The sequence below is a fragment of the Ixodes scapularis genome, unplaced genomic scaffold (genome assembly GCF_016920785.2).
Source record: "Ixodes scapularis isolate PalLabHiFi unplaced genomic scaffold, ASM1692078v2 PGA_scaffold13__105_contigs__length_92229423, whole genome shotgun sequence".
Lineage (NCBI taxonomy): Eukaryota > Metazoa > Arthropoda > Arachnida > Ixodida > Ixodidae > Ixodes > Ixodes scapularis.
In genome coordinates this window covers 51,120,971-51,147,091 of record NW_024609839.1, presented here as the reverse complement: position 1 = coordinate 51,147,091, position 26,121 = coordinate 51,120,971, and the positions used below count along the sequence as shown (strand labels likewise).

At 44.7% G+C, this 26,121-nt stretch overlaps 1 protein-coding gene across 5 annotated transcripts in view; it reads right to left on the bottom strand.

Annotated features, from left to right (window-relative positions):
* The window catches only part of LOC8037163 (transmembrane protein 131), an 83,685-nt gene that overhangs the window by 31,006 nt on the left and 26,558 nt on the right, over nt 1–26,121 (bottom strand). For 4 of the 5 annotated variants that reach the window (XM_029966862.3, XM_029966863.3, XM_029966864.4 and 1 more), the window contains exons 12-26: nt 25,604–25,709; nt 24,082–24,241; nt 21,966–22,136; nt 21,265–21,372; nt 20,542–20,658; nt 17,103–17,207; nt 16,930–17,010; nt 16,169–16,321; nt 15,179–15,254; nt 13,020–13,137; nt 12,001–12,136; nt 9,994–10,182; nt 6,725–6,897; nt 3,778–3,917; nt 280–478 (exon numbers count right to left, since the gene is read on the bottom strand). In XM_029966862.3, coding sequence (XP_029822722.2) covers nt 280–478; nt 3,778–3,917; nt 6,725–6,897; nt 9,994–10,182; nt 12,001–12,136; nt 13,020–13,137; nt 15,179–15,254; nt 16,169–16,321; nt 16,930–17,010; nt 17,103–17,207; nt 20,542–20,658; nt 21,265–21,372; nt 21,966–22,136; nt 24,082–24,241; nt 25,604–25,709 — 2,032 coding nt within the window. The remainder of the gene's footprint in view (nt 1–279; nt 479–3,777; nt 3,918–6,724; nt 6,898–9,993; nt 10,183–12,000; nt 12,137–13,019; nt 13,138–15,178; nt 15,255–16,168; nt 16,322–16,929; nt 17,011–17,102; nt 17,208–20,541; nt 20,659–21,264; nt 21,373–21,965; nt 22,137–24,081; nt 24,242–25,603; nt 25,710–26,121) is intronic. The other variant, XM_029966865.4, reaches the window with a different exon arrangement.

Sequence of the window (26,121 nt, the reverse complement as noted above, 5' to 3'; positions counted from 1 at the left end):
CGCCCCGTGAGCGCCGCACGGGTAAGAGGCTTGTCAACGTCGGTCGTTTCCGTCTGTTGCTCTATAGTCGCCGGCAGGGCGAGAACGGCAGGGCTGTTTCACTTCAAGCGCAAGACACGCTCGACTGCTCTTACTCTGTCGGCAACCATGGTGGGAATCTGGTATCAGTGGACGACTCCCTTGGAGACGTGAGAAATCAAACCAAGTTTCGTTCCTCTACCAAGCTCTGCGCGACGAGGTCCTGCTATAATCTCGGCGCTCGGTGAAGGTGGCACTCACGCGATGAAGATCTGCTTGCTGGTGTTGGGCTTGAGCTCGAAGGGCTGGCAGTCGAGGACCCTGAAGCCGTGGCCTTGGCACCGGCGGCCGTTTACTAGGAAGCCCCGCACAAACACGGGCAGTTGGCCCGTGTTGCGGGCGTGGAAGCCCCGCCGCACGGAGAAGTGGGGCGGGCCGTCTCGCTCCACATTTCTGGCGCCTGCACCACCATACCCCCCGACGCGCCGTCAGATGCCCTTCCGGAGGTTTGGAGTGATTCTGCTACGAGGCCCGCACTTCATAGACGTAATGGGACACTGACTGAACTCCTAAAATGATGTTTTCTAAGTGCTTTGATGAGGCAGATAGGACACTAGCATAAAAAAAACTTAAAAGAAAAAAAAAACTTGGCACGAAATTATTTTGATGGATTCATTTTGAGTGAGTAGCGATCTCAAAACCTGACTTTCTTTTGGTACCTTGTGCCGAAATAAAAGCAAACCGCAATACTAAGAATGAATCTCACAACCTAAACATTGCACAAATATATGTATATATATGGGTGATTTCATCTCAAATCGGGCAGGCTAAAAGGGTCTAATTTTTAATTTTCACGAAAAAAATATATGTTTTGGGGGTATTTTTCAAATGAAGGAGGGCACAAACCGCATGTTCTTCCGATTTTTTGCCTGCCGTCGCAGGTCGCATGTTTGACACCCTCTGCTGACGCTATTGTTTTCTCTACACCCTTTTAACTTTTCTCCCTCATTTAATAGGTATTATAAAGATACCTTGATGTATTCAAATATTTTTAGGAATTTGATTGTTTTCTAAAACACATGTCAAACTCGTCACACCGGTCGCTTTTCGGTCAAATTTGACAGGTCATTACTTTGTCTGTACTTAAGGTAAATTTTCTTTCTTTAGATCTACAGAAAGCCCAAAGCAAGCCAATTATAGATATAATAATATCATTATGATCTGTCGACTGTCCACTCTGCTACCTTCACGTAAACGTTGTAAGAAATAACAAATGTTGAAAGTTTGAGATCGATTTTCTCAAAAACCCCATTTTTGTAAATTTTTATTTTTTAAATTATTTTAGACATACTAGTCGACTACAAGAAAGAACAGTCTAGAAATATAATATTTTGGTTGTATGTCCTCTGTTTGAGCCGCAATCTCGTGAAATGTGTGAACATTTGTTATTTTTCCCAACGTTTACGTGAAGGTAGCGAAGCGGCTAGTCGACAGATCATAATGATATTATTATATCTATAATGGGCTTTCTTTGGGCTTTCTGTAGAGCCAAAGAAAGAAAATTTACCTTAAGTACAGACAGAGTAATGACCTGTCAAATTTGACCGAAAAGCGACCGGAGTGACGAGTTTGACATGTGTTTTAGAAAACAATCAAATTCCTAAAAATATTTGAATACATCAAGGTATCTTTATAATACCTATTAAATGGGAGAGAAAAGTTAAAAGGGTGTAGAGAAAACAATAGCACCAGCGGAGGGTGTCAAACACGCGACCTCCGACGGCAGGCAAAAACTCTAGTTTCTGCCACTGCGGCTTCTACGCTTCGTAACTGAAGAACAAAAAATCTGGGGAACATGCGGTTTGCGCCCTCATTCATTTGATAAATGCCCCCAAAACATATATTTTTTGGTGAAAATTAAAAATCAGACTTTTTTATTGTGCCCGATTTGAGATGAAATTTCCCATATCAAGCAGGCTGAAAGGGTCCAGTTTTTAATTTTCACGAAAAAAATATATGTTTTAGGGGAATTTTTCAAAAGAATGAGAGCGCAAACTGCAAGTTCCCCAGATTTTTTGTTATCGAGTTACGAAGCGTAGAAGCCGCAGTGGCAGAAACTAGTGTTTTTGCCTGCCGTCGCAGGTCGCGTGTTTGACACCCTCTGCTGGCGCTATTGTTTTCTCTACACCCTTTTAACTTTTCCCCCTCATTTAATAGGTAGTATAAAGATACATTGATGTATTCAAACAGTTTTAGGAATTTGATTGTTTTCTAAAAAACATGTCAAACTCGTCACTCCGGTTGCTTTTAGGTCAAATTTGACAGGTTATTACTTTGTCTGTACTTAAGGTAAATTTTCTTTCTTTGGCTCTACAGAAAGCCCAAAGAAAGCCCATTATAGATATATTAATATCATTATTATCTGCCGAGCAGCCGCTCCGCTACCTTCACGTAAACGTTGTGAAAAATAACAAATGTTCACACATTTCACGCGATTGCGGCTCAAACAGAGGACATACAACCAAAATATTACATTTCTAGACTGTTTTTTCTTGTAGTCGACTAATATGTCTAAAATAATTTTAAAAATAAAAATTTACAAAAATGGAGTTTTTGAGAAAATCAATTTCAAACTTTCAACATTTGTTATTTCTTACAATGTTTACGTGAAGGTAGCAGAGCGGCTAGTCGACAGATCATAATGATATTATTATATCTATAATTGGCTTGCTTTGGGCTTTCTGTAGATCTAAAGAAAGAAAATTTACCTTAAGTACAGACAAAGTAATGACCTGTCAAATTTGACCGAAAAGCGACCGGAGTGACGAGTTTGACATGTGTTTTAGAAAACAATAAAATTCCTAAAAATATTTGAATACATCAAGGTATCTTTATAATACCTATTAAATGAGGGGGAAAAGTTAAAAGGGTGTAGAGAAAACAATAGCGTCAGCAGAGGGTGTCAAACACGCGACCTGCGAAGGCAGGCAAAAACACTAGTTTCTGCCACTGCGGCTTCTACGGCTCGTAACTCGAGAACAAGAAATCGGGAGAACATGCGGTTTGCGCCCTCCCTCATTTGAGAAATACCCCCAAAACATATATTTTTTTCGTGAAAATTAAAAATTAGACCCTTTTAGCCTGCCCGATTTGAGATGAAATCACCCATATATATATATTTTTTTTTTTTTAGGAAGAGGGGAAGACAGTTTTTTGTGACATATTTGCTAACACAGATCATACTGCATTTTGCTTAATGGTGATGTTGCACCGATTAACTTGATAGGCATCTCGTGCTTTGGTGAAGCATATCTGAAGAAAAAAAAAGTAAAAAAAATAAATAGTCACTGGCAGAGTAAAAACGGCAGGGCATGTCTTCCGAACGCTCGGCCTCTAAGATTCGCTCCCAGTGGCGTTGCTAGGATCAGCGGCACCCAGGGCGATAGCCCGCCGCGACACCACCCTCCACGCTTTTCGTTGTTTGTTGTGGTTAATTATACATGCAATAAGAAATTTTAAAAAAGAAGACAAAACAGAAGAGGACGACAGGACTTGGTGTGACAAGACGCCGTGTCCAGTTGTCCTCTTGTACTTCAGTTTCAGCAAAATCGAATTGGCCAGATGCGTTTCCTCCGTCGTCGAACACGAGTGGCCCGTCAGAGCCGCCTTAAGGGGCCGAACTAACCGGAAAACTGAATTACGAAAAATCGAAGTGACGAAAGTCAACTGTACGCGTGATGGTGAGTTCTCATTGCGTACCGTCGCAGTCCTTGAGTTGGGCCTCGGAAATGTCGAAGTTGAGCTGGGAGTCCCCACCCGGCGACTTGTTGCCCAGCCGCAGCTGGCCGTAGCCGCCCTGGCCCCTGAGCAGCAGGCTGCTCACCACCGTCAGGTTGTTCCTGCACGCACAATACTCGCTTAGTTATCGGCCAGTCAATGCACAGCGACTGGCCAGTCGGTGCTTAGTGATTGGCCCGTGGACGCTTAGCAATTGGCTAGTCGCAGCTTAACTACAGTATAGACCACTTACAACGTAACCGCTTATAGTGCAGGACCGGGTATAACGCGGTTTTTTTAAACCACCGGTTTGCCTCCCATAGAACTCCAAAACAGCAAGCTTAGAAAAAGCGGAGAGCACGAGTTCTTCCCAGTAAAATCCCGGGGGTGTCGCAGGGAGTTGGCCGCTCTGCGATGTGAAACACTGTTGCTGTTTTTTTTGTTTGTTTTTTTGTTTTTTTTTCAGCCGAAAATACCAGAACATTGTCCCAGACCTTCCAGCTGGCCCTGGACCTTTTGGGGATGTGGTCCATCTGGCCCCCCCACTCAAGGGAGTTTGAGACCCCTGCCCTAGAAGGTGCCCTGTGGTGCCCCCAAAATTCCTGGGGACCCAGTTAAAGAACCATAGGGGATCGAGAATTTCGCGGCGCACAGATCGCATAACCTCATGCAAAGAGCATTCGGAAAAGCACATGATGATCAAAAGCAAGTAAATGTCAAATAATCGTGCACACACGTGTAAAGTGTGCATGCAAGTGCTCAAGAGGCATGTAACACATCCTTCAGGCAGACCACCCCTGATGCAATGCCGACAAGTGAGGCAGCTGCATCGGAGCAACTGCCCACGGTGATAAGAATCCTCAACCCTTGATGAACCGATCGCCTGATCGGCGAATAAACCTTGGAATAATGCGAGTTATTTCTGATACAGGCATCAGCGACGTAAGTGAGAAAATCTGCTGCTCATGTAGCCACTTTTGGCATAGATGAACCTAGTTCTAGTTCGAATCATCTTTTGGGACAATATGTCCCAAATTTATTAGGTAGTGAATCATAAAGAGAAAGGCTCGAGGTACACCTAAGCACTTCTTATGAGTTATGAGAGCGAAAGCATGCATGCAGTTCCTCCGCTCCTTTATTTTGTCTGCGGCGTACTTGCGTCGACGGTCCACCGCACGCGAGCTCTTCTCGCCACGCTGATCTTGGGCGTGGAGCGGTGGAGTCGTTGCCTCGCGGACACGCAGCGCCACGGGGAGGCGCTAATTAAAACTGACGTGCGGCGGCTTCATATCACTGCCGTTGCGTGGCATTCTGCGTGGATTCAAAGCTGGGATGCCTCGGATCGCGGCTTCGGCAATTTATCTGCCGCCTGGCGCGGCTAATGACGCCGGCTGCTCGATGAGACAGTTAACGTTTTCACGTTAAAATGATCTTGCCACTGCCTGCACACTACCATTATTCAAAATACACCTTAGCTCCAGAACGTTCTCCTTAAGTTATTGATTATTTAAATACACAAATTCACTAACAATATAATCAATTCATTGAGGACGGCTTATTAGTAATGATTGATTGATTGACAGCTGATAACCAGCTAACACACTTATTAATTTATTAATGTGAAAGCATTAACTGTCCCAACCGGCGGCGTCTGCAACCACTGTAATAGCCGCGGAGAAACACGAAAGTAACTCCCAGCGAAACAGCTCCCATACAGCCATTAGCCGGGATGCGTATAATTCCAAGGAACGCCACCCAGCAAAGAAGCCCGTTTCCTGGTGCTCCGACCCGCTTGCCAGGAAGGAGTGCGCTCGGCCGTTGCTGTCGTGTCAGGCGTTGCCGGGGGAGGGGGAGGGGGCTGCAGATGGTTCTGTTCCTTTCACCGCCGAGTAATGTTGCGGCGAGGCATCTATATCGTCGGCGGTTGCAATTTCGGCAGTAGCGAAACGTGGCCATTTACGCCAGTACACCGCAGACGAACTAAGGAAGCGGAAGAACGACATTTATGCTTTCGCATTCACAACTCGTAAGAAGTGCTTGGGTGTCCTTGGAATTTTAATAGACTAACTGATAATAGTTCACAAGTAAGAATTAATTTGACAACCGTTAGCACACAAGAATTAAATTGACAACCGTCAGCACATTAACGATCAATACAAACTGAATGACAGCTGATAACTCAATGACAGCCTAATTAATTTATGGATCAACTGGCAGATCACAGCTTGCTAACAATCCAATCAATTCATGGGCCCATTAACGACTGATAACTCACATTCTAACATTTGACTGACATATGATAACAGACTAACAATCTGATGAATTAATCAGCAGCTGATAACTCACTAATAATCTCATCAACTGATTAGCAGCTGATTACACCAACAATTTACAGGGGACGACTTACTAACGATCCGAATAATCAAGTGGCAGCTGATAACTCCCTAATGATAACCGTAAAATACCGGGGGAGTGTCCACCCCACTTTCACTGAAAACTGGGCCAGGCATGTCCGGTCGAATAGGGCGCTTAACATATAATTTGCAGAATTCCCAAGTTTGGGAAATGTTAATGGTGAGTGCATGAACAAAGTGGGTGCTCCTGCAGTATTCTACAGTAGTCGATTGGCAGCGGACAACTCCTTAACTAATTATTAATTGACTGGTAGCTAATAACTCCCCAACATCTACAATTCACTCGAAACTGAGGGCTCCCAAAATTACGATTAATTGATTAGTGGATGATGACTAACAATCTCATTAAATTAGTGACTTACTGACAGCTGATATAAGAATGTTCTGAATTGTCGTACAACCAAGCAGTCTCCCAAAACACGAACAACTGGCAGAGTGGTCGGTTTTTGGCTCCTGCAGCCAGGACCAAAAAAAGCCGACTCGACACAAAAAGCGTCCAGGGAAGCTTCTCTCACCTCACGAGGAGCAGGGAAGCGGCGGGGAGGTCGTCCTTGGGGGCAAAGCCCACCCTGAGGCGCACCCTCATGCCGGGAGTGAGCTGGAAGGACAGAGACTGGCGGCTGGGCTGCACACGGAAGTACTCCTCCAGTCCCTTGCCGTACGCCAGGAACACGTTGTCCGGGCTGGGCTGAACACACCAACACGCAGACGTCACCAGACTAACTCTATCGTGGAACCCCCCAACTACCTTAGTTGTGGGCCGTAAGGATGCGCACACTCTATGCAAAGTAGGCGACAGGTTAAAGGGGAACTCCACCAATTTTTTTATAGTCTTTGATTTGGTTGGAAATCGGCAGACCGCATCAATAACCCTTTCTAAACTGATAGCCGAAATATTTTATAAAGTAAAACTGTTTTGTGAAGTTATTTAATTTCAAAGTCACGCCGGCCGCGAATGTTCCAGGAGGTGACTCTACTGGCAACAATGAAAAATCCCTAGTTTTCCCTGCCTATGTGCATCACTGACGGGCAATTGGACAAGCAACCTGGGCAGCTGTGAAGCGGCTTTCTGGGCGCCAGCGATCGAGATTATTTTTTCACAGCTTCAAGATTGAAAGTTCTTTTGCAACGGGTAGCAATCTGTGCTCCCTGTCAGATTGCAGGAACAGAGCCGGAAAAAGCTTCTTTTTTACCCTTGTTTTCGTGGGAGAAAAAAATGCACTCCAAGGCAGCAGCGGAGGCCAGCCAAGTAGAGGTGCTTTTGCGCAAAGTGTGTGCCGAGAGAACTAGTGTCACGTGAAACATTCTCGCTCACGCTCGGAATACTTTACAGCACGTGCTAAGACTTGAGTATTATTCTGGAGCTGGAACAAAACTCACTGGATAGCTGGAACAGCTTCAAGAGCGGCAAGCGCAAACTCAAGCCGCTTCTGATCACTACGACATCCGTCCAAAGAGGAGCGCTAATAACATTGAGAAAAATAGTGCACATTGTAGCACTATAGTCGACATCTGGCGCAGTCACATTTGTTGTTCAGGATTGCTCCTATAATTTTTAAAGTTTTTTTGCAGACGCCATATTTTTTTGGGGCATTGAATCTAGCTTGGGCTACTCACGGAGTTCCACTTACATGGTTGATCTGTCGAAGACGGGAAGTAAAACGTCTAAACAAAGTTCAACTCTTACTTTAGACACAACTCTGGACGCACTGCTACTCGCGTCTCGTATTACAGAGGTTTAGGGAGCAGATGTTGAGCTCCATTAATATACTACAGAGCCGTTGCCTGGTTTGTCAAATGGTTGGCATGCCATTTTCTCTCACAGAAGAGGTGGTGAAAATGACTATTTCATTCTATTGCAGAGAAATGTTATATAAGGCTGAAAAGTTTCTAAATCTTTGAAAATATTAATGTCGTTGAGGGGAGGCATGTATATTTACTGTGTAAAACCAAAACTTAACAAAAAAGCGTATATAGAATTACCCCTTTCCCATTTGCACTTGTAGATGAGTGTCTAAATGCGGTGCATTCTATTAAAAAAAAAAATATATATATATATATATATATATATATTATAAACGCTCGTTAAAAAGAGCAATCGCCGCCAGAAATACATACATACATACATAGACACATATACGAGGTGTGATAAGAAAGTTCCGGGACTGATTTTGTAGCGTAAAAAGAGAGGGCAGCACAGTGTCTCGTTATACCAAAGGGCGCTGCTCTGTGAACACTTGGAGCTGCGTTTCACGAGTTTTCGTGACCACGTGCATGGGCACAATGGCGATTTTACTATAGACTACAAACCAGAGCGAGAGCGAACATCAATTTTGTGTAAAACTCGACAAATATAAAACAGAGACCTTCGATATGATTCAGCAGGCTTGTGAAAAAAGCAGTGAATTTCGCAAAGTTTTTTAAGTGGCACTCTGGCTTCGGGAATTGCAGAACATCGCTGGAAGACGAAGAGCGATGGGGCGACTTTATCCGACCTCTCCTTGACTTCGGTCAAAAGACCTTGCACACCTCACTTTTTTATTTACATAAGCCTTCTAAATCATTTTAGAGGTCTCTGTTTTATGTTTGCTGAGCTTGACGTAAAATTGATGTTCGTTCTTGCCTTGGTTTGCAGTGTATGGAAAGATCGCCATCATGCTCGTGCATGTGGTCAAACAAACTAGTGTAGCACAGCTCCAAATGTTCACATAGCGACGCCCTTTGGTATAATGAGACACAAAGATTCTTTACTTTGACTGCTGCGCGCATCACTGTACTGCCCTCACTTTCTACGCTACAAAATCAGTCCCGGAACGTTTTGATCACCCTTCGTATATATAAATATACTGCGTGTTCCATTTTAATTCAAACCGATTTATTAAAAAAAATTCCGTAAAAGATGCACTACTACAGTTTGGGCAGGTGCCAGGGGGACATTAGGTGGCTAACCTTTGCAATAAGTCGGATAATTAACTAAACTTCCTTAATTAACTTTTTAATTAGTAAAAATAATCATATGCTTTCAATTAGGAACATGCTGAGCATAATCGAAAACCACTATATCAGTCAATTTTAGAACGACCTGAAGCTCCTGGGAAACTCGGGAACGCACCAAAGTTACCCCTTCTGCAGCAGGCGCAAAGCTAGCAGTGGCGGAACGCGGATGATAATCTAATCATCCGAGTTTTTCGCCCTACAACGCCGGTCGTCGGGCGGAAATCGAGGGACCTCATTTGAAGATGCAGAAAATGCGCCAGACGGTGGCGCTAGAGTCACTGAATGCTCCCAGAGTACCAAACTCTCAGGCTCGATGGCCCCAAAATGGCGGCTCAATCTTTTATTATTTATTATTTTTACTGTGGTCACCACGAGCGTTTAAAGAGCACTTTTTCACGTAAAAACAAACGGAAAGGGCACTTTTTGCTGGTACTTTTATTGGAGATTAGTACAGAATGACAGAAGAGTGATTTTTTCATTAAATTTTAGTTTCAAGATTTTGAGGCACGATTAATATTGTTTTTATACAACCATGTCTCACCGGCGATTTCAGGTAGTGCATCCCGACCTGTGCGAGACCTAACTTCGGCGATAATTCGCGGCGCGTCCGCTAGGCAAACAGGGGTTGGTACCCCTGAAACCCCTTTTACAGCATACGTTTCGACGCCAAGATGGCCGATCAAAGCTAAAACAGAACAGTCACAGCGGATGCTTCTGAACGCGACCCTCTGGAAATGTTCAGCGACTCTAGGTGGCGCGTCCGGGCACCATTAATAAAGACACCTACGTTGTGCTCTTCGAGGTCTTGCAGGCTGAACGTCCTGGACGAGCCCAGGGGCATGGCAAGCTCGGCAGGCGTCCCGCACGAGTGGGCGGCCATGGTCAGGGCCGCTTTGACGTCCGGGTAAACGTGGAGGGGCACCACTTGCACGAGCACGGGCAGGCTGGAAGGGTTCTCCAGGGTCACCTCCTTCACCTGGCGCAAGGCGGAAAGAGAAGCCGACGTGAGCAGACGCATATCCGGCGCGAGCCCGGTTCGGTATTCGGAACGGTTGGTCTGCACGTCTGTGTTTGAGTTGGATTGGGTGTGCCACCATCGCTTGAAACCGCACTAGCACAGCGACGCCACTAGTCACTGAATGTTCCCGGAGCACCGAAAACTCCCAGGCTCGAGCTAACAAGATGGCGGCTCAATTTTGTTTTGTTTATTGTGGCCACCATCAGCTTATAGAAAGCATGTTTTTGCGTAAAAACAAACGAAAAATGATCTTTTTGAAGGAAATTTTATTGGAGATCAGTACCGAATGACAAAAACGTGATTTTTCAAACAATTTTAGTTTAGAGGGTTTTGCGGCACTATTAATATAGTTTTTATACCACCATGTCTCAGAGGCGACTTCAGGTAGCGCGTCCCGACCTGGGTGCGTCCTAACTTGGGTGATTAATCTCGGCATGTCCGCTTGGGAGAAAGGGGCTCGAAACCCTGAAACCCCTTCCACTGTACATGTTTTGGCGCCAAAGTGGCCGATCAAAGCCAAAATTGAACAGTAACAGTGGACGCTGTCGAATGCGATACTTTGGCAACATACAGCGACTTCTAGACGCCACCTACCGGGCAGCCCCGGAACACTTCCCATCCGCATATAACTGAACTGAAAGCTTCGTAGTATTTGCAACGCCAACTCTATGCACCACCTACAAGAAACGGTTGCTTAGAACGTTGCCAGAAGTACCTCGAGCACACAGTGAAAGAATGATGCGTAAAAAATTATAACATATACATTCGCAGATTGGAAGAGTTGTACACTTTCAATAAAAAGCTCCCTCCCTTCTCTGAATGACCAGAGGCCAAGCTGGTCAGGGTGTGTTTGTTAAGAAAGGATACTACCGAGAAAAAAAAAAAAGAAAAATTGATTTTGAATAATGCCATTTTTACGTCCACCGACATCAAGAGTGTTCCCAGAAAGTTTCAGTTGTTCAAACTGCATATATATTTTTTTTTTTTGTTATAAATTATTTCCAGTTCACTGATGCTAAAAAAAAAGGTAGAGGTTAAAGAACTCTGAACACGTTTCTTTCCGTTTCACTTTTTGGCATAAATCTAAATTAATAACTATCGTTTCAGAATGAAATCATCGAGGAACTTAAGTTTTGTGGCTTATATACTAAACTTTTATAGAGCCGATTACTATAAACTCAAATTTTGCATTTTCATGTTCCTTTAATAAGAAAAATTGTAATTTGTAACACTAACTAAATGTGAAAAAAAGCTATTTCATCAAATCTTTTTTTAGCTAAAGAAATCTATATTTTGTGAATATAATTTTTTTACAGCAACCGGCAACAGGTATTCCAGTATGCATTCCATCAGAAAAATATGTGGTGATCAACACCATTTCTCTACGATAGATTCATTGAGCACATTCCATGCCAACATGTGCTTTAACTTTGTTCTGGTACCTCATAAAATCGATAAAATTCATCCACAGGGCTGAAACTTTGCCTGCCTTCCTTCTATATGGGTACAAACACCGCCTGCAAAGTTCACGCCGACTGAGTGAGCGGTTTAAAAGTCGACATTCCCAGGTAGTGTCCTCTCAATATGTTTTAAGCACAACAAAAATAGAAAAAGTCTAAAATGTCTGTGAAGAAATCAAGCAACGCCATTCGAAGGTCAAATTTTGCCAGAAGTTTGAAGTTTGCCAACTCCCTAATGAGTGCCCCCCTCTTCTCCGATTGGTCCAGTGGAGAGGAAGAAGAGAGCAAGGAGGACGCTGGGGGAGGAGGTGCTCACCGTGAGGTTTCCGACCTGGGTGACCGGGAACCTGAGGGCGCACCTGCTGGAGAGTTTGGGCCACTGAAACAGCACCTGCACCTCCATGAGGAAACCCTGGGCCTCGCTCGTGTCCACCTTCAGCGTCATGTTGATGCTGCAACACAGTCAACCGAGACGTGCCCCGTCAGAGACCTCTCTCGCACGGTGACAAAGTCTGGCCAGTCACCGCAATCTTTTAGTTATAAAAAGCTGCCGCAAGCACAGAGTGTGAAACCTGCAAAGTGTTGGGCCAAAAGCCACCTGGGCGAACTCGGTCTCTTACAGGAAGCTTTGCCGAGTTGTACTTTCACGCTACGCTCGATGGGCTCGGCACCACGCTAAACGGATTCAGCACAACGCCCGACGAGTTCGGTACAACACTCGATGGGTCCGACACAATGCTCGACAAGTTCAACGCAACGCTTGACGGGTTTGACGCACTACTTGACAGATCCAACAGAACCCTTGACGGGTCCAGCAAACCACTTGACGGGTTCGATACAATACTTGACGGGTTCAACACAATACGTGACGAGTCTAATGCAACACACAATCGATTCAACACGCTCAAGTTTCAACACAATACTTGACAAGTCCAAAGCAACTCATGAAGGGTTCAACAGAATGCTTGACGTGCCCAATGAAATGCTCGACGTGTCTGTCACAACACTTGACCGGTCCTAAACTGCACTTGATTGGTTCTAGACATTTGACTAGTTCAGAACAACACTTCACGGGTTCAGCATAACCCTTGATGGGTTCAACACAACACTAGACAGGTTCAGAATGCCCGACGAGTATGACCAAATCATGGCGAGTCCAGCCTCAAGGACAAGAATCTACGGTGAGGCACTTCCTATCCTTAAAATATTCTCGTCCTTCTGCATTTTTTTTTGTTTTAAAGAACATCTAACTTTAGTTTAATCGTTTGTTTAAAGTTTTTGGTTTTTCCTATGCGTGAAGTGGAGCTGTATTTCTGACTTTCAAACAGTGCTCACATGTGCTTCTTGCCGTGCAGGAGTTCAGACCAACGACCGTGCATGCCGAGGAACAGCTCCAGGTCTGCCTCTCCCGTGCCTTTCGGGAGGCTCAGGCCGGAAAGCCACTGGTGACCCTCTGAGAGTAAGGAAACACGGACGAAAATTATTCACATCTTCACAATACTTCTTTGAAATAAGGTTGATGCTGCCATTATCACAAGATAGTAAAATATAAGGAAAACTTTCAGCCTTTCCACTCTGGTGAAGAAGGAAGACCAGCGAAGCTGTACCATGGTCGAAATGAAGTAATGGCTGGCAGCAAGTCGACAAGCCAGAGTGGAAAGGCTGGAAAGGTTGCCGCCGTCGCTAATAGATGGTGGTAGCTGTCCAGAGTTTCATGTCATCATTTGTTTGCTGGCGGACACAATACTGGGGAAACTAGCTCTTAACAGCTCCGCTATAAAAATGTGCATGCAATTCTAAGAAACTCAATTATAAGTGGCTCCTCCTTTTTTCACTTTCCAGAAGTTTCCAGCAGAGATGTAAAGTGTGTCTAATGCTTTTGGCATAAAATGAAATCTCCTTTTAACTAAACAAGGTGGAGCCAGCCTGTAAAATTTATAACAGGTTTTGTGGCAAACATTTCGAATTCTTAATATAAATTGAACAGCGTATTTGATTCGCACCACATTTTTATTGTTTGAAATGCTCTCATCATATCTTCAGGGGTGGAACTCATGAAATGTATTTGGGAGCAGCCACGGGAGCAGCTGAAACCGCTGTTTTGGAGCAGGTTGGGAGCAGTTAAAACTCTATTCTGGAGCAGGCTAAGAGCAGCCCAGATCAGTTTGCATTGCACTTCAGCTTGTGTCTTAGACGAGCACGGGAGTAATTTCAAATGTGCTTAGCAGCACAGGTGAACATGAGTGGTTAGGGACCTAGGTAGATAGGATAACAGTGTAACAGATGCGAAAACTTGAAACTTTGGGAGCCTTAATGAGAACCAAAAAGCAAGTACCATATGTTTCTGAAGATGGCGTCCTTGATATTTTCTGAGTGGCTTTCAGTTGCTCGAAATGCAAACCAGCACTGCTTATCGCGCAACCCACACGTGCTCGGCATAGTAATTATATGTGCGATCCTCTTGGCGTGCGTAAGCAACGGACGTGCAGTTGCGCGGAGCAACAGGGCAACAAATTTCGAGTTTATCCTATTGTGCAACTCAATATCGAAGCAGCAGGCTACGATTCACGAAGTTATCGTATTCAAAGCGATAAGCAGGAGCAAGGTTAATGTACGCCGAGCAGATATGCCACTGGCGTAAGAGCTGCTGGCCGGCAAGGTTTCGGATCGGACCGCGTTTCAGTTCTATCAAACCACAATTTATCTTGCGGGAATGCGTTTCCAACTTCTAACGATGAAGTACTAAAAGGAATCTTTTGCACATTTGTTTTCAGCTGACTGACGTCCGGATCCCGGGCCGCACACCCTCAGGCTATCCGACGCTTAACGACTCGATCTCACCTCGGCCGACTTGCTTAACTGGCTTATGGTTGAAGAATAACAATCCAGTCGCAGGCGAGTTTTTTCGCGTGCTTCCGACTCGGGATACACAGGGAGAGTAAAGAGAAGAAAGGATTGCAAGTCCGGCCAAGCTAAACGCGCTCATTGTTGCCAATTGAGTCGATACATAATCCGAAACCAAAACAAAATACAATTCTTTTTTTTTTTTTTTTTTGCGCACGTTGTGCGATTTGGTGCATAATGGCGCAAGGTATTAGCTGTGGCGCAGTTTCCGCAAAATGGCGCAGGATGGCGCAGACAAATGCGTCTGGCGCAAAATGGCGCAAATGGCGCAGCCGTTCCACCCCTGTATCTTAGGCAAAAGAATTCCAGAAAGGCACAGTGTAAATCATGGCTGCCTGCCAGCCTCTAAAAGAGTATGTATATATAAAAAAAAAAAGCTTTCTTAGAGTTGTTTTTTTTTTTTTTTTTTTCATTCACCGCGCATGTAACAGCACAATAATAGTGCAATACAATTGTAAGGAGTGGAGTTTGAAGCCAGAGAAAAAAAAGCGTCCGACCATAAACTGAACTTTCCAATTTGAACTTGGAGAGCTAAGCTAACAAGGGGCATCCATCTGTCAAGCAGCGATGAAAGTAAAAAAGACAATTACCTGCCGTAGCTGTCGGCAGCCCAGTGTAGCATGTTTGCTTGCACTCCCGCCGGGGGTCGAAATATAACTTTCCCGCCTGAAACAAAGGAGCCCCTTAATATGCAACAAGGACCAAAAAGAACCCTCGGAGAAAAAAAAGCCACCTCAGCAGTCACCATGCACACTTTCTCTGACGAAAAGCATCGGACACAGGTGGAAAAAAAAGATACATTTCAACGAGATACTCGACAAAGAATTGCCTAAACAAGGCGGACCAAAATCCCAATTTTTAACTTTGGTCACACGCAATGATAGTTTGTTCGGCAAAATCACATTACCTAATGAGTGTCGGTTTCGACGCTTCGAATCGATTTCAAACATTTCAATTTGAATTTGAGTTCAAAGGTTCCCAGAAAAGGCTACAACTATTCAAAGGATTCACGAATAGTGCTACTTAATTATAACAGCATCGTAGCAAGCTAAAATTAATTGTTACGAAACATGAAAAAGTATGATTTAATGACTGTACGACATTTGATGATTCAATGCCTGCATGCGCCAAACTCTCCCTAGTATGAGCGTCATCGCTTATGAAGGCTGTAGGCTTCCACACTGCATCATTGCACTGATACTGGGACCAGGAAAGGTTCGTCGACTAGAAGAGGGATAAGCGTTTCCCGAGCTCAAAAAGGTTGAAAACCCCTGCAGCAGGTTTTGGTCCTTTGTGTAGATAACTCTGGAGGGGTGTTTTAGCGGCCCGTTGGGAGGCTGCGTATCAATTGCTGGGCGGGCCAACGGTTGGGGTAAATACAGTCGAATCTCGTTAATTCAAACTTGAGGGGGAACGAAAATTTGTTTGAATGAAGCAAAGTCTGAATTACCGGGAGTTTCCTCCCGTAGGGACGCAAAGGGTGGGACCTGAATGTTAGCTTGAATTATCCGCAAGTTTGAATTAAGGGAGTTTGAATTAACGAGATTCGACTGCACATCGTGCCGGTGACGCTCACGCACCCAGTTCTTGCTCCTCGGCTGCAAGACGGGCGACGCGTTCTGGGTGACTTCGAAATAAAACCTCGAGTCGTCCGGGACCGTCTTGACCGAGGTCACCGTCATGGCGTGCGAAAAGGTGCTGTGGATGTACAGGTTCTGCGACGACACCTTGCCCTGCCGAGAGGAGCGGCCCCGTGAGGTGCGACGTGCAATCCCCGACTGTCGGACAGACTGACCGACGGAAAAGCCGGGCGACTTCGGGCGAGATTAAACGCGGGGTGGCTGGTCGAGTTTGCAGACAGCTCGAGGTGCCATGTTCGAGCTTTTATAAAATATTTGTCATATAATTGTTAACTAATATTACTTACGACAGCTTTCCTGCATCCATACATTGTTTCTAAAAATGAATGGTCTCCTCTTAATGTTATTAAATTATTTACTACCAAACATGACCACACCGGCAGTCTGCATAAATGACTGTCCACTTCTTAGTTATCTACTATTATTTGTTCCAAAATTCTTTCTTTTTTTTTCTAGGCAAAAATATGTGTGGATTTGTTCATTCTACTTGTTAGAAACCGACTCATAAAAATATTGAGTGAATTCGAAAATTGACTGCATGTTCAGTCATTCTGCCAAATGCATTTCAATGCAGTAGCTTTATAGGATTAGTGGTGCTCTAAGTTTGGGTGGTGCCTTGGGCAGGGCTTTGTATAGAAACAGATTGTCAAACCCTAAACTCGTCGCAAACTGGATTTTGTGGCGAAAACGGGGAAACTCACCGGAAACGCGTTCTCGAACACCACGGGGTCTGACATGAGGCTTCCCTTGGCAGTTCGGAGCGTGAAGTAAACTTTCAGCACCTAAAAAAAGCGAGAACAAGATTAGCGATAGTTCTTATCGACGCCGGCAACAGCAATGGCGGCAGGGTCTGCTCGTGTGTCGTCCGACTTGCCTCGTGCATAGTCTCGACAAACACCTCCCCCGCAAAGATGCCCTCCGTTTCCGGCGCCGTCACGCTGATGCGGAACAGCACATACTGCTTTGGCACAAGCGTAATCTGGGGAAAACGAAAATGGGATGGTGCGGCATTTCATAAACACCCTTGGGCTTGACTTCAATAGCGCAGTTTCTTCCTGCAAGTGCAGAGGGAGTAGCAGTTCCATATTTTCCGTTCCATAAGTTGCACACTCCTACAGATGGCTGTTTTCACATAAACGTTGCTATACAAGTCGAGCTTCTTTGTACGGTTGGCGCGGCAAAACTGCACCAATATAAGCCCGCATGTGTGTGTTTCGAATGCGATGTATGTGCAGGTGAGAGCAAGCTTCGATCTTCTCGTCAACAAATCAAATGGGAAACATAACCGTCGTGGCCTCGTCTTGCACAGTGAAAATCCACACTCATAATTAAAAAGACAGATTGTCGCACCACTATACAAAATGCATCGACGGAAATTGGGTAAGAAGTGTGCGACTCCACACTGGAAAATAAGCTATGCGGTAAAGGGGCAAGAGTGGAGAAGCTTGGGTGCCGACAAAGAAAGCGAGGAAATCTTGAGGCCAAAGAGAGAGACAAAACTGAGAAACGGTAGAAGATCTTGTCCTTTACATTGATTGGGTCATCTGTAGGAATGGGCGAATATTCGGTTATTACGAATAGCCAAACGAATTCTGTTCTATTCGGCATTCGCTTCAAAGTGAATTTAACTATTCGACAATATAGGATTATTCGACCCTTCTAAATACAGTCAAACCCGACTATATTGAACCCGTTTACATTGAACGATTCCTTATATCGAACATTTTTTGTGCACAGTGATGTTACAGTGATAATATATAGCAAAAACTATGGTTGCATCGAACAAAAATAGCAGCCGTGCTCCGTGCTCTCGGCATAGTTCAGCACTAATGCGCAAATACAGAAGGCAGCGGCCTCAGCATCGATAGCGTAGAAAAATATCATTATCGCAGATGCAATGAAGAAAAAGCAGCAGAACAAGCAAGACTACTTTATTGTGTGATATTTCAACAGAAAAAGGATTTTTGAGAATCAAATTCATGAAAACTTTTATATTGAATCACCCACTAGATCGAACTGGTAGAAGTTTTTTTGCGAGTTCGGTATAAACGGGTTTGACTTACTCTGGCTTGGATTTCCGGCCAAGTCGCACAAGCTTCCGACCATTTTGACCATTTCGTGCTCCCGAACTCAATACATTTGAAATTAACAATTACAGTACATCTAATACCAAATAAGGGCAAATATAAAACTATAGTTTAAACACATCTTGTGGTATTTGTTGCTCGTACTATTCTAACTATTCTATTCGAAATTATTCGGCCAAAATCACTATTCACTTTGAATTCGATTCAGAACCAAGATCCTCTATTCGCCCATGCCTAGTCATCTGGTGTTGTTTCTTGTCATTTTCTCTTCAGTCTCAAAGTCTTAACAGAGAGACAAAGAAAGAGAAGGATGTTCATTATGCTTTCATCATCATATCAACAAAGGAAGTGAGTACATGGGACTCTAAGAAAGCGACAGACAGCAGTAATGTGGAATCTATGCGACCTCTTGCCTTGTACAAACTTGACCTCCCTAAAGCAGCACTAACTAACCTACAGTAATGCAAAAAAAACTACAGTAATCCCTCGTTATACCGAAATCGCTTTTTCGAATTATCGCTTCTATCAAAGTTCAACGTGGTCCCGACCGGAATGCACACATTTTTAACCGGATCATTCGAAGTGTATCGGCGGCCGACCACGCTTATTACAAAGGCCGCAGTGCCGAAAGCATGCAAGCCTACACACAGGCGTACAGAGACCCTTGCGTTCCCTCCCCTTCTCCACTATGGCAAACGGCAAACAGGGAAAACGAAGTAAACGGGTGACGGACGGCAGAGTGCACACAGCTGGCAGAGCGCCGTTTCCGATGCTGTTGCGCCGATGCGGGGACGCAGGCGGAGAGCAGCGGGAGCAGCATGAACGTTCCGACGCTACTCGCAGCATCCGCGGCCGACGCTGCGCGACTCCTGTTGGAATTGGGTCAAAGGGGCGATGGAGCGCGGAAGAGATCACCATTCGGGAACCCCCGATGTGTGCGTGTGCGGGCGCACCTGCAGCGTACTACATACACACATGTGTTGTAGGGAAATTGGGAGTGTTTACCAAAAGCTGCTTAGATCTGCGAGGTTGAGAAAAGTTGCCGGCCCAAGTCTGAAATCGCCAAAGAATTCGACATTCCGGAATCGGCTGTTCGACACTGTCCACCATTTTGCAGAACAAGCAAGGCACATTGGACGGGTTCAAGAAGTTTTTCGTGCAGTAGAAAGAACGCCTGCGACGCAAAGATGAGAAATCGCCAATCGCTTCGCGCACGTCAGATTTTCTTTTGCAAGCATGCTTGTTGAGCGGCGCATGGTTTCCATAGCCGTAACAATCTCTACAGGAGTGTGTGAAAACATGTTGGCAAAGCCACCGAGGATAACTTCGATTCGTTTGCGCTCGTCGAAGCGGTCGTTCCCGTCATTGCTCCTGCCACGGATGCTGCGATCGTAGACCCTGTGTGTGGCCAAGGTAAACACAAAGTGATTTCGGAAAGGCACTTTGAGAAATGCCGACGACTGCAGAGAGGGAAAACATCCTAAGGCTGCTTCGAAACAAAGTGCAGTGCAGCGGCGGTAACAGTGTTCTTGCGATACCTGGAACAATTCGAGGAGAACTGATGTCCAAATGAAATTATTGCCAAACTCCACTTAATTTTTTTTCTACTCGGTAAAGCTGCTGCGAGATGTTCATTACCAAGGTTTGATTGATTAAATATACGGTCAGACTGTTCCGCAGTGTTTCCGTCCACCTTCAAGGCTGTTGGCACTGTTATAACGAGGGATTACTCTAATTAAAAAAAATAACAACATTACTAGGTTACTGTGTCGAACTGTAGTTAAAATTAATGTGACATACCAAACCAACACAGTGCCAGAAGGGCTCAGAGTCAACTGCATAAATAAAATAATGGAAGCACCAATACAAGGACATGTAGCAACAAGTCCAATCTTTCGTAGCACTGTAACTACACAAATTTATTCAGTAAAGTACAGTCTAAGCTCGTTATAACAGACATTGATTTTGACCAAGATTTCAATCTGTTGCAAAAGGAGTATGTTGTATGCAGATATGAAGTTGAGTCAATGGCACATAGAGGAAAACCAACCGAACTTCACAACTTGGTATGTTATATCCAAATGCCTGTTGTAACAAGGTCTGTTGTAATGGGCTGTGCCACCAACAATTTATTGACGATTATAAGGATTAAATGACAAGAAAAATGCTCTTGCAATTAGCCAATATATTTTCGGATCGATGCAAAAGGTGGGAAGTTCCACGCACCTCTTCGCCTAGCCTGGAGGAATTCCCCAAGCCCACCAGGCCATCAAACTCATCCGCCTGAACCACCGGTTCCACTTGGCACTTGGTCATGTTGGAGCCCCACCGTCTTATTGTCACCTGACAGGATAAGAAGGACCCAAATGAAAGCATTAAAAAACTGCATCTTTTTTTTTTTTTCACGTCGTAGTAGTGTGCTATGAATTGTTCCGGTGTCGGGCAATCCACTTCATGAGTAGATGCCGGAAAAAAATCATGCGTATAAATGGTCCAAACCAGTGGTTCTCAAATAAGGCTCCGCAGACTTTTTGGAGTCTGCCAAGACATTCTAGGAGTCCTCTATCATCTGTGCCAAACCACAAAGGATCTGCAAAACATTAATAGTTGAGAACCACTGGTCCAAACCAACACTGTGGATATGTAGGTCAAGCGGTACGTAACATCTCTGTTTTTGCTCGCCTTTCTGATCCTGACCACATTTGCATTTTGTCAGTTCTTGCTCGTTAAAAGCTCTCTGGCCAGTTGAGACTCAAATATTAAAAGGCATGATTTTAAAAGTTTTGTTTTTGTGCCCGCAATTCAGTTTTACACGCATATAGTCTAGAAAATCCACTCGCACCATATTGCATCTGCACGTGCTGTTGCTGCCAGATAAGGAACCTGCGACACCCTACGATACAGAGCCCCCCACGGTGTACAACGACTATCGTGTGTTTTACTACCCACCTCGATGGGGTTTTCGTTGATGACTGCAAAGATCATGGTGCGCTGGTTGCCGATACCCAGGGTGCCGAAGTCCAGGACGGTGTCGTTGTTCAGGGAGTGCACCCGACGCTGCGACAGAAAGCAGCCAAAGTTTCAAAGTCCCTCTCAAACCGAGCCAATTGCTCAAATTCCACGGCTACTGAAGCTCGCTCGCCATTCTGGTCTAGCATTAAAGAACATGATTATCGTACCGGCGTGCGTTTCTCTATCACTACTGCACGACAACCATTAAGGATGACTCGTGCATTTACGCTCGAGTGTGGTTGGCTGCGTCGACACCACTCGTGACCATCCGAGACGAAAGAGTATTCGCTTTAAAGACCCTAGGCCAGCGGTCGTACTGCAATAGTCCAACTGCACGCCTACAGCGGAAACGACAGACGCCCCAAGGGGCAGGCTAAACTTCCGCCGTCTAAACATCCATTTTATTCGATTACCCATCATACCCTACAGCATAAATCCGAAATGATGCAGAAATGTGAGGATCTAGAACAAACAGTCCTTTACGGGCTACCCATCATAAAATGAGCCGAAACCCACTGGCTCCGCAAAACCAGCGAGTCATGCATTTCTCGTATTCTTTTCGGCGGTCCGGTCGGCCTGCACCCTCGCCCTTCCACATTTTTGTTTCCTCCTTGCGAGAATGGAGAATGTTTGCTCACCAGGGTGAGTCTCCCGCTGTAGCAGGAGATTGGAATGTCAAAGTGCGAGACGTTTGTGTGCAGACGCAGCGTGGCGTTGAGCTGGAGCGCCGAGTCCTCGGGGTGGAACTGGAGGTACACCACGGGCTTCGTTTCGCTGGGTTGGAGCACCGTTGAGGCATTGAAGATCACCTACGCAGTCGCACACAGTCACCCCAGAGCTGCGACCACCCCGCGGCCAGGTGCCATGTGCAAAATGTCAGGCAACTGCCCGGAAAGCTTAGCTTCATTTCTTCTTTTCCTCATCAAACAAACATGGTGACAAGTACAGGGTGCGGCTGTAAAGTCCAACGGATTTGGCGTGCCTTACAACATTTCAATTCCAAACGTACATACCTGAAATTGGGCACAAAAGCATACCGTAAAATACAGCGGAAGCGTTCACTATTAACGTTTCCCAAACTTGGGAATTCTGCAAATTATATGTTATGCGCCCAATTTGATCGAACAAGTGCCCATGCCCTAGATTAACCCAGTTTTCAGTAAAAGGAGGCAGGCACTCCCACGATTTTTTACAGTAGTTCGGCAAGATGTTTTTTGTATATTTTTTTAGAGCTCAAGTCAGGGGTGGTTTAAAAGCTTGCTCCCAGGTGGGAACTGTCTTTTCGCTAAAGTACTAATTATCGCAATTACCTTGCTCATCGCCAGCCTGTGCTATTGGTTTTTACAGTTTTTGCATTCAGGAACCCACCCGGAAGCAAGCTCATAAACCAGTGTGCCGACGATAAACAGGCTGGTATAAGACATGGGATATACACGGCCTCCGACTTTGCATTATTTTTAATATTGTGCTACCTCAGAATTGAGCTCTTGAAAAAATAGACATAAAACTTCTGGCGAAACTATGTTCACGCGCCCGATGTCAGGTACGTATGTTTGGAATTTGTATTTGGCAAGGCGTGCCAAATGTCTTGGTCCTTACGGCCACACCCTGTATGTATAACCACTGCTGGACCAGCACTACAAATGTCCTTGAAAATAATTCTGAGAATGTTACAAGCGACTATTTCTCCTACGTGATGCAGAGATTTCATCTCACTAATACACTACAACCTTCTGCTGGTTATGCGCAGATTGGAAGAGTTTGAGGGCCACCCGATAGATGGCGCCGGCATCTCATCTTAACACCTTAACTGGGAAGCGCATCTTTAGACGCACATTTATTTTGACCTCGAAATGGGGAGTATGTCTTAAAGACGTGCAACACTTCCTTACAAAAAAAACTCCCGTGGAATGCGTGCCATTTTTTTTATGGAGGTTATAGGTGCTGCCATTTATCAATCACAATACCAAACATGTTTCTAATTATTTGGGTTCACTGGCTGGTGAGACAATTTAGATGCTCTGTCCGAAAACGTGTTTTATTTTTCACATTCTTGATCATAGATGCTCCGAAGTGGCGCAAAGCTTTGAGATGCAGAAATCGCAACGTTGCCTCAGCAAAGCAACAACTATGACTTGTAAACAAGTACATGATCTGTGACAGCAATTTCGGGAATATTTACAAACCAAGCCTGGCATTATTTTTTTTTTTTTTTAATTCACCTACAAAGCACTTGTCTTTACGACCGACCATATAAAATCAGACGTGTAAAAATGAACAGTGTCTCCGCTTCTCTGTATTTTAGCGCAAGAAGGTGCAACATTCTATTCCTTTAAATTAAATACAAACAGTTTTTATGTTATGCACAAAAATAAATTTGAAGATTTTCAGGTGAATGAACTCCCCAAAGCAATGGGTTAAGTGGTTAAGACTCATTGCAGTAATCCCTCTTAAACGCAAATTCATGAATGAGCCTTAACTTTTCTTCTCGCATTTGTAAGGTAAATCTCTCTGTACACAGCACGAATTCATAAACAAATTTTGTTGTCCTTCACCACATTCCCAGAGATCAGCTTCTCCACAAACTCGGATGCAGCCCCAAAATGACTATGTGGTCTCTTTCTACCTGCAAGCAAACTCATTTAGTCTTAAAAAAAAAGTGTGATGTTAAATTTTTCTTAAAAGCTTTGTTGCGCCGAAATGCCGGGTTCAAAAAGAAATATGCAGCGTCTACTTCCGGAAGCAACGACTCACGGTGAAGTGGGGCTGACTCTCTGGCTGAAGCTCGATACTGTGGATCACGACCGGCACCGGAAACGTGTTGGACAGGTTCAGCGGCCGGATGTCGGCCACACTGAGGCTCTTGGCGCGCCCGATGTAGAACCGGGTGCCTTCCAGGCTGTATTCCAGCGATCTGGATTGAACAAGACGGATCGTTGACGCGCCGAAAACACTTGCTGGCACCAGCTTTAACGCAAAACGTTCTTAGCCCAGGTGTTTGGCATATTGTGAAGCCCGCATAAAAGTGAAGCCTGGATAAAAGCATGGCCGCAAGGCTCGACACCGATTGATCGATGGGTGAGAGAGGAGAAGCGAGGCGCTCGATGCCGATTGGTTAACGGGGAGGTTGTGTGACCAGAGGGGAGGGGGAGCTTGACCACCCGTGCGCACCGAGGGAGAGGAGGTCGAGAGTATGGAGGGCTCTGGAGTATTGCTACGTTTATTGGCCCGATTAGTGGTAGTATCGCTTCATTCTACAAACTTTTGAGTGTACACATGGTACGCGCTAAACTATCTGGTTAAGAGCGCCGTAGGCGTCTGGCGTATGGAAACTCGAAGTATCGCTAAACGTTTGCGATGCTGGAAAGTTGACGTATGCAACATAATTGCTTCGCAATTTGCCATAAATTTTTTTCCCACTTCCCTCCTTCTGCTTTGTTGTCGTCAAAGTGGCCTTTATTGGATGGCCGCTTTACAATCCGAACAGTTGTGTCTTGTTAATAGGGAGCCTGTTAACACGAACACCCCACTATATAGACACAATTTCTGGGGAGGAACTGGGAAAATGCATTAATTTTGTAAACAGCCCGGATAAGTGATGCTGAATCGACGTAGCTAAATAAGAGTGCACTTCCTGCGTGTAATACAAGAGTTTTTCTATGCGTTATTGGCCACGAAACTTCGGTCAAGGTTTGGTAGAGGGTCAAAAACTGCCGCTAGGAGCGCCACTGTACTGGAGGGGCACTTTCGAGTGGCCAGCCCCCCCTCTCGGCACAACCGCCCAAATTCGCGATGACGAGCGGCTTTCAAAAGACAATTTCTCGTATTACACCAACGTTTCTTTACATCCGTAACTGATCACTGTATGAAAGCACCGATCATTCTTTATTGATCTCCAATAACAACACTTAGAAATAAGCTCATTTTGTTTGTTTCTAATTAAAACAGTGTTTCTGCTATCGTCGTTAAACTTCAGCGCTGCAAGTAGCAGCGCTAAAATATTGCAAAAAAAAAAAATATTTATAAATATATATATATAGCTTAAGCACATTACAACAGACCTGGTTACAACAGACATTTCGATATAGCATACCGATTTGTGAAGTTCGGTGGGTTTTCCTCTACATACCATTGACTCAACTTCATATCTGCATACAACATACTTCTCTTACAACAGAGCGAAATCTTGGTCAAAATCAAGGTCTGTTATAACGAGCTTAGACTGCACATGTTTTTTTAGACAGGTGTTGATGAGGTTAAAGAAGGTTCTTCTTACCCATTCATGAAGGACACGTGGAACGGTATGGTCACTTTGTACTGGTTGTTTTTGGACTTGACCACAATCTTGCCCGAACACTGCTTCATGTGTTTTACCTTCGACGCTGCAACAAGATTATACACTTTTAGAAAGTGGAGCAGAAGTCAACAATCAGCTATGTCTGCAAGCTAATCAATTGGGTGAGCCAGCCAACAAATAAATCAAGTTCAAACAACCAATTGACCTTCTTGTTCCATTTAGCCCACAAAATCTACTGACGCATTTTAATCACTGGCCTGGCAGCGACCCAAGCCAACCAAACCAAACTGAAGTCGATTGGACGAAGTGTCTAGTCCAGTATGGATCTGAAAAGATTACTGGACCTTGAACAGGTTGCATCATTCCATAATTTCCAAACGAAATATTGCCAAATGAATTGCAAAATTAATTTTGCACCAGAATTATTGGGGAATTGATTTAGGTGAGCAAAACCTTTAAAGCCCGACCTACAAAATGGTTTTCCGTAAGGCAGGAAA